Genomic DNA, 9,062 nt, shown 5'->3' with positions numbered 1-9,062 from the left:
AATTATAGATAGTTTGTGTTTTCAATGTTTATTGTGAATTAGGATATTTGATGATGTTAGAAGACAGCAGGCAAGTCATCTCTATGAGTATAGTTTTACAGAACATACTCTGTGTGTAACTGATATCATCATGGGTTATGGTGGAGGCAACGCAATTATTGTGTCGGCTTCTGAGGACCGGACATGTAAGGTTTGTTCTGCTTTTATTTAAAGCCCAAATGCATGCAATATCTTGACAGATGACATAATAATCACTGTAATAGAGCATGGTTTTCTTCAGCAACTGATGCATTTGGATCAAACCGAAAAGAGATACTTTCTCAAAAAAATAATGGACATTATAGTTATTTGCGTAGTTATCACTTTATTATGACTAATCTATCATGCTGGTAATAGAACCTTATTTTGAGGAAACTCTTTTGACTTGTTCTGCAATTAACAGATGTTTTTATGCTGCAGTCTTTCTGATAATGTATGGTGTTGACCTTTTTGTTCTACTAGTTAGTTTGTAAAGTGTTCCTGATTTAATGTGCATTGCTAATAGGTCTGGAGCTTATCAAGGGGAAGATTATTAAGAAACATTGTATTTCCTTCCATCATTGCTGCAATTGCTCTAGACCCTGGTGAACATGTCTTCTATGCTGGAAGTCGAGATGGTAAAATCTATATTGCTGCACTGAATGCCGAAAGTTCACCTAGCAACAGTTATGGGTTGCACATCATCGGTTCATTATCTGATCACAGGTGTGTTATTCTGTTAGTTGTTTTTGTTTCACCCATCTTTACAATTTTTTCTTAAGTAATTCTGACAAGGTAGTCTGTGATCGTCCCCTAGATTGAATGTGCTATGGTTGTACTCATGGCTGTTGAAATAACTGACTGTTTTATGGTCTGGTTTCTAATTCTATGATTCATCCCCTAGATTTAATGTGGAGTTTATAAATACTTGTGATTTTTATGTATCCAAAAAAGAAGAAAAAATGAAAAGGAGCAATTCACACCAACATTAAGTTGCCTGTATGTCATAATTGAAGACTAACTAACAGTATTCATAATTGGTAGTTTTTAATGTTGCACATCCTCATCAAAATTTTATAAAGTTTCTTGTTATATCTTTCATACTAACTTTTACTAACAGTTTTACAATATATTTGGACAGTAAAGCTGTTACTTGCTTGGCATATAGTGCAGAAAGAAATTTGCTACTATCCGGATCAGAGGATGGCATGGTTCGAGTTTGGGATGTGAAAACCCAAAACATCATTCGCATGTTCAGACATGCCAAAGGTTTCATTTGCACAACCTGAAGTATTTCTTGTTTTCTATGAAAGGCTCTGATTAGGTTGCATACTTTTAATTTTGGAATTTATCTTCTATGCACACTGACGGTTCATGTTTGCGTCTTCTTCTTTAAACCAAATCAGTTATATATATGAATAAGCATAGCTACTGGTTTTTCACTTTCTGTTTTGTAGTTGTCATCCTTGCTGCATGTGTAAATATATTACCACAATCTTAAAGGAGGAAAAAGTAGGGACCAATACAGTCTATTGAGCAAGCAGTGAAACATTCAAAGAGAGGACCATGCAAGAGAAATGGAAAGTGGAATAAGTAGTCTGTCAAGTTATGCTAAAAACCATTGTAAATACTGAAGGATTTACCAGTTATGGGCCTCTTGGGCTTGGGCACTTGGCTAGGATTTTGTGACGTGCTGAGAATGTCATATTAAGGTTTGATCTGAATGAAAACGTTGTTTTCCTTTATCCAAATTGAATTAGATACTACAAAGAGTTAATCTGTAACACTTAAGAAAATCTGTAACACTTAAGTAAGTGCTTTGCTAATAGATTCATGCTCATGATCAACGCACTAAAAAATATAGCATGGGAGGGAAATGCGAATTTTAATTTGCTAAAGCTAGATTTTAGTACACAGGTATTTCATCTTATTCGAGCTTATAGTTTGTTTTATAATTTTGCATATAATGCGTCATTCTTCCATTTAGTGTGGCCTTTCCTTTTCCATTTTCCTACTATACCTTTGCATGATGTTCTTTGGTATGCTATCATTTAATCGATGTCCAATAATATTCAGGCCCTGTGAACAATATTCTCATTGTTAGTCGTCCACTCTCCCTTGGTCGGGCAGTATCAAATGCGCAAGGTTCCTCAAGAAGGCATGGATCATCACTCCCACCTCCACTAGAAAAATATGCAAATTCAACAGATGAAGACATGGATAATAAAGCTATCCTTACTCTCCCAGCTGCTAGCAACCTTCCTCCTGATGCTGCATACCTCAGTTCTCAGCTAATCAATGATCACATTAAAGAGCTTCAGGTTTTCTTTACTGCTTATTGCGTGTTTATGCACCATGTAATTATTGTAGTTTCAATTTCACTTACTCATTACTGCTGACTGCAGGTGTCATGGCCATCTTCATAATTTTCTTAGTGTTACTGACTTTAATCATTTGCTGTATATATTTTATATTCCATAAACTTGAAACCGTCATCTGAGCCCTTCTTCACCCCTTGCGTGCAGCAACAAGGCTCTTCTGCTGCAGCTGAAATGGAGGTGGAGATACTGAAGCTTGATTGCAAAAGATCTATGCAGATGGTTCAGCAATGGAAACAAAATTATGACAACTTGCAAGAGTTCTGCGTCAATGAGCTCTTAGATGGGGAGGAAATGGGAGGATCCAAAGGGAACTCACCCTAACACAGTTTTCTTGTTATTATAACCCCCTTGTTTGACTTATTATTTTTTGCTCATTTCTAATTTTCATTGGGGAATTAGTTTTGTATGTTTATGATACACGATAGTAAACAATGTTGTGGCTGTATCAAATACAATGTAACAAGAAGGCCATAGCAAATTTTGTACCTTCGTTGTGGAACATACTCTAGAAAGATTATGAAGATTCATGACAGGTGTGCAAATGTTCACTTTTACGAGTAATGATCCTGTTATGCAATCACTTTTTAGTTGGTCGGGATTGTCTTGGCAGCAAAACTACAAAACTCAGAGCACATGCAATGCTAGTGTGACTGCAAAGTTACTCTAATTTCATTTCCATGGATTTAAATATTATTATGCATCACCATATTCAAATATATGAGATTTAATAAGATCATATATATATATATATATATATATATGATATAATATAAATATTTATTTTATTGTATAGTAGACATTGTACTAAATCCGTCAGCAGATGTGAATTATAAATTATGCATAGGCATTTAAATGTATAATTACTTTCAAATAATTAATACCATTAAGAAAATTATTAAAACTTGTAATCAGAGTATCTTATCCCAATACAGAAAAAATTAGTAGTTATTCCACACATGACTTAATTAGCTCGTGAGATCACCACGCGTATCATGACGCACAGGGCACTCGCCACCAAACAAAGCAAAGTTTACCAAATAGTGAAGTAAATTAAAGCCTGCTCTGCTCTCCTTCCACTACCAAACTCTGATCTCTTTCTTCACACAGTACTCTTTTTCCTTCCAGAGACACATGCCTTTGCCCACTATTGTTTTACTCTTCACAACTTACAAGCCGTGAAAAATGGGAGGGACAATAAGTTGGAGAAAGGTAAAGAGTCCCCAAGATGCTTTTGAGTGTCTGCTTTGTGCAATTGGGCAACTAGAAAACGATCCAAAATTCAAAGTGTTGAAAATCATGTAGACAGAGAGAGGGAGAAGTGGGACCATTTTTGGATTGAATAAAATAGTTTTTTCCTTTCATTCACTGAGCCTGCCCTGCCCCGCCCTGCAGTTCCCGATGCGGAATGGTGAAGAAAGTGGGAAGCAATAATAATAATAATAATAATATGTTCGTTTTCTATGTTGGGCTGATAATATATATAATAAATACAAAAGCATTATAAATGGGATGTGGGGAAGAGAAGATAAGGTGGTGCAACTGTGATAATGCAAAGTAAAAGAAACCAACCCAACAACAAGATCTATCTCCCCTGGATTCTTTTTATCCAGTCGAACCTCTTCTTGCAGAGAACATGTCTCTTTATTCATGTCTGTCTCAATATTAAATCAGAAATATCAACACCCTTTATTTTTTATATATTAATGTTTACACAGAGAGAGAGAGAGAGAGAGAGGGGACCGTCGGGGGTGCCTTTTTCGGTTTGCCAATCTGAACAGATGCTTGGAATTCAGGGTGCTGAAAGGGTTTTCTTTGTTTTGGATTGGTGTTGCAGAAGAAAAAAAAAGGAACGAACAGGCAACACCTAACAGTACATGTTTCTTTTCCTATGCCTCCTCTCTCCAATCTTCACCCCCTACCTCTGCGGGGTACAACTGTCATCCAGATGACACAACTCCTCACTCTCTCTTGAGTTTACTCTATTCTTTTATTACCCTTTAGGACACCATATTGCACTCAAGGACGTGGAACAAATTTGTTCCATCCTCTTCCTTATCATCAAGGAGAATGACAGCAATACACTTGCACCAATCATAAACAGATATGCACTGACTTGAGGAAACTTTTCCAATAAAACTTAATTTTATTAGGTATGGAATGTTTTATGTTGGTTTTTGCTTGTACATGCAAATGCAATAGATGACTCTCACTGCCATAACAATCAAATAACTAATCACCAATGTGGCTATACATAAACTACAAGACGAAGAAAGTTAAATTCAAAGACTGTAAGAGATATAATCCCAGCAAATTCGCTTAGGCTTAGCTGTGCAATATTCTTGCGTGGCTTCAAAGATACAGCAGCAGCACTAATATATTTGTACTTTACGTGCATGGATTGCTCAAACCACTCTTGAGAATTTTAAACCCATTTGTCAACCGAGCTCCGCTGTTTCTTTGGCAAAGCAAAAAAAAAACTGAGTATATCAACGAAGCTGCCAAACCAATTAATTCACTGTTGTCTCTTACAAAAATGGCACAATCAAAGCTTTGTCGTTTGCTGGAGGGTATTGGCTGTTAACCCTCATATTAATTCACTGTCCAGAGCTTTCCTTATCGACGTCTACATCATATCATTGTGTGTCCACGAGCAGCCCCACAGCTAGGGGATGATCAGAATCTTAAAACCAATATACGAATAAAAGAAAATATTGTAATACATATATGGAAATTCTCCGAAGGTAAAATATGAAAGGAAATTTACAGTAAGAAGCCAGAGATTCCTGCACCATCAAATTCAAAGAGGTAGGAATGAAAAATTTTGGAATTCTTTTTCAAAATTTAGTATCAACTTGGTAGGAAAACCTGTTATAATTAAGTGTGTGCAGTGAAAGCTGTACCAAACTCAATAGAACAGCCAACTCTAAGCTGTACAGCATATCAAAAAAACGAACACACAGATAGAGAGAAACAACAAAACAATAAGCTTTTCCAACTTGTTAGCACGTTGGAGGATCATCGTATTCTTCTGTACCTTTAGGCACATCTTTATTGAAAATATAAAATTGCTTCCATTGATGCGAGTAATTACAATACAAATAATCTCATTTGTACTTTATACTAACATTTTCCCATGGTTCCAACATGAATCGAACTTCTCTCCAACTCAACACATTTCCTTTCAGAACAAGCTTGGAGGGTTTTGAATATGGAATGGATTTAGCAACTGCCTTGACTTGCTCAGCAAAATATTCACTGCTTTTTTTTATTATTATTATTATTATTTGGATGGAAATAGGAATATTTTTTTTGTCAATTTCAAATAAAAACGTTAGGTGAGATAAGACTCAACGTCATATTAAAAGCCAAAAAGATAAAAGTTTGCCAATTATTTTGCATATATCATTAAATAAGAATTCGAGTCATTTTCCATTGTTGAATTTCAGTCTTCCTCTTTGTTTGTACTCTAATGTGAATTAACTATATTGTACCTGGCATGACATGAATCACACGCTGGTAACTTTCCTTTCTTTCCATTTTTACAAAGGAAAACTTGATTAATTGATATGTACGTGACTGATGGGTTAATTAAGTTGAGCAGAGCAAGGCAGGGTAAAGTTCGTTACCAATTCCAGAACATGGAGCAGGTTGGCATCAGAAACCTGATCCATCTCGAAGAGCGTTCCCCTTGTGGACGGAGGGGAGTGAAGGAAAGAGCCCAAAGGAGGGGGGTTGTTTGGTTTAGGCTGTACTTGCCTAAAGAAATTCGAGATAAACTGGGGCAAACAAGTAAGAATAATACACAGTAGGAGTAGGTCCGTCCCACTGGACCATCGCCACGTGGGCATCGCCACTGAATCCCATGGCACCCGATTCCCACACCGCTAAAACGGGGAAAAGAGAAACTCATTTAAAGGGGGTCTGGGGAGGTCTCTGACGCCTGTCACGTGACTGTGGGGTTTCCGGTTTTGGAAGGGGGTTCTTAAAAAAGAAAGTGAAAATTTTAAGGCAAAGTTAGAGGCCACCCAACAGTTTCCCCTTCCCCCTCCCCACTATTTACTCTGTTTTTGTTTTTGTTATTATTTCTCTGTATGTGACTTTCAGAGCAAAATAATGATTCATGCACCATCAAAAGCACTTATTGTATTCCCTGGAAAGAACAGTTGTTAGATCTGAACCCTTCAAATACTGGTGGAGCCACAAAATTTCTCCCATCAACCCCTCTTTGGTGGATTCCCAATCTCTTTTTCCTCTTCTCCTACATTTCTTTCCCATGTTTAATTGTAGAAACTAGTCCTTTTTATCATGTTATGTACTCTGTTACATTATCAAAAAATCCACACAAAAAAAAAAACATTACCCTTTGGAATTTACAAAGTGATGATCATTGTATATTTATTCTTACAACAAAGAGAGTTCAACATGTTCTATTACACCCAGAATTTACCATATATAGTAGAGTCTAGAGAACAGGGAACATTCTTTTTAGATATATATATATATATATATATATAGGAAATGGCTCATTTTTTAACACAAAAGGGAAGATGGCAACAATTAATTTTTAATTTGTCCAGATAAAATGAGTCAATTAGAGCACGGTTCATGATGTCCTTGTTTGTTGCACTCCTCATAAAATAGAATTTCTCTATCTCTAAGCATGCAATCCTGTTTCAGAAATATTTAAAACAAAGAAACAAATTTCATGGAAAACAAACGAAAGCTCAACAACTTTTATCTGTGAGATATTGAATAAAAGAAATTGGAAAAGGATTTTATATAATTATAATAATATTCACCCACTTGTTATATATAGTCATCAAGCTAGATTGATAGCCTGTTCCCGATATATCACTATTTTATTCTTTTATATTTTCCCCCTCACTTCTTCTCTCCTAACCCTTTGTAAGTTGTATCTATTTCTTTCCTTCACTGCACGTTCTGATAAAACTCCTAGTCTCACTCTTCTCTTTTATCTTTCCCATCCCTCTGTCTATCAGTTTTCTCTCAGTTCTAACTCTGCCTTTAAGTACTTACTCGTTTTTTTCCTCTCCTTTCTGATCAAATATAACTTCCTTTCTTTCCTCAATTCCCTTTTTTTTTTAACAGAGAGAGAGAAAAAATAAAGTGAAAGAAAGAGAAAAATAGTCATGGAAATTGACCAGTTAAAGTCTGCAACAGAAGAACAGATGGCGATGATGATGATGGTGCAGATGGACAAGCTCCCCGAATTCTACGGGGCCTACAACGACGTCGTAGAGTTGTCCCCAGCTGAGCTTGCTGGTGCAAGCAGCAATAGTTCCAATAATAGCATCAGTACTGCCACGCCACATTTTGTCGAAAACCCACATGTTGGTAATTCACCCCCATTCATGAACCTGCCAACTAATATTTCTTTCACTGGTTCAACTCCGGTTCAGGAAGCAGGGCCCCCCGGTTTCCTGTCTAGCCCTGGCAGTGCAAGATGGAGAGGTGCAGGGGAATCATCAGGTGCAACTGCTTTTTCTACACTCTCTCAGAAGAAGAATTCCATGGCTGCAATGAGGGAGATGATCTTCCGAATCGCAGCCATGCAACCGATCCATATAGACCCTGAGTCGGTTAAACCACCAAAGAGAAGGAATGTGAGGATATCCAAGGACCCTCAAAGCGTGGCAGCAAGGCACCGGAGGGAGAGGATAAGCGAGAGAATAAGGATACTTCAAAGACTTGTCCCTGGAGGAACTAAAATGGACACTGCATCTATGTTAGATGAGGCAATTCACTATGTCAAGTTTTTGAAGACTCAGGTTCAGTCACTGGAGAGAGTCGCTGCTAACAGGCCAGCGGGGATAGGGTTCCCTGTGGCAATGTCAAATGGGAGTTTTCTTCCAATGGGAAAAGCATATCAGCCTACTCAAAATGCCCAGCAATTTGGAGATGCTAATCATTTAGCCCAATAAAAGTAGAGTCTTAGTATAAACTCATTTTTCTAGCCACGTTAGACTTATTGGAATGTAAAAAAACTTAAAAGACATAGTCATGCATAATTTGTTGTTAATTCTCCTCATGTTTAAGCCATGTAATCCATGTTGTATCGCTATCAAATTCATATCAATGAATAGATAGCCAAGTACTGTTCAAAGAATCAAAAGTTCTTAAAGGAATATATATATATATATATATATATATATATACATATTTCTCTCCCCACTCTCTCTGTCTCTATATCTTAATCTCTCACATAAATCTGTAAAAATGATGTCCTGTAGGCTAGCCACCTGTCTGATGAGCACCCATAGCTATCAGAAATGCATAATTCTCCATCAAAGAAAGAAGAACAAGTAAGCAACCGGGCCAATAGTGCCGAATCCTAGACAAAGAAGAAACAGATGAGCAACGACAGATGCACATTGGCAAAGAGTATCACGCTAAGGTCATTGGAAACCAAAAAACAATTATGTTAGTGGGGTTGACAGGCTACGCCAAAGACCATATCTTTTGTATACAATTGTCTGCTATGAAAAATCTAGAGATGGAAAGAGAGAAAAGAGAGGATGTTTCTTGAATCATGATAGATAGACCTATACCAAATAACACCTATATATGGTGATGGGATGAAAATCCCTTGCTATTGCATTAATTAAAATCATTCTTCTACACGTGTTGAATTTAACACTACTC

At 36.8% G+C, this 9,062-nt stretch overlaps 2 protein-coding genes across 3 annotated transcripts; both read left to right on the top strand.

Moving 5' to 3' along the window:
• Nucleotides 1-11: 11 nt before the first annotated feature.
• On the top strand, nt 12-2,950 carry RID3 (Transducin/WD40 repeat-like superfamily protein). 2 transcript variants are annotated; one of them, XM_021429086.2, is made up of 5 exons: nt 12-185; nt 545-744; nt 1,160-1,287; nt 2,095-2,339; nt 2,544-2,950. In XM_021429086.2, exons 1-5 carry the CDS (start codon nt 138-140, stop codon nt 2,718-2,720), a joined length of 798 nt encoding a protein of 265 aa, XP_021284761.1. In that variant the 5' UTR covers nt 12-137; the 3' UTR covers nt 2,721-2,950. The 2 variants fall into 2 exon arrangements, with proteins under 2 accessions (XP_021284761.1, XP_021284760.1); XM_021429085.2 differs by having other exon boundaries at nt 13-190.
• A 4,162-nt stretch (nt 2,951-7,112) lies between these two features.
• Nucleotides 7,113-8,425, top strand: LOC110417094 (uncharacterized). The gene has a single exon (XM_021429292.1). The coding sequence runs from the start codon at nt 7,550-7,552 to the stop codon at nt 8,339-8,341; it is 792 nt and encodes a 263-aa protein (XP_021284967.1). The 5' UTR covers nt 7,113-7,549; the 3' UTR covers nt 8,342-8,425.
• The last annotated feature ends 637 nt before the right edge of the window (nt 8,426-9,062 follow it).

This window comes from Theobroma umbraticum, unplaced genomic scaffold (assembly GCF_002168275.2).
Source record: "Theobroma umbraticum cultivar Fairchild unplaced genomic scaffold, ASM216827v3 scaffold_51.0, whole genome shotgun sequence".
Taxonomy (NCBI): domain Eukaryota; kingdom Viridiplantae; phylum Streptophyta; class Magnoliopsida; order Malvales; family Malvaceae; genus Theobroma; species Theobroma umbraticum.
Note: the sequence above shows the minus strand (reverse complement) of the source record. Positions and strands in the feature narration are given on the sequence as shown.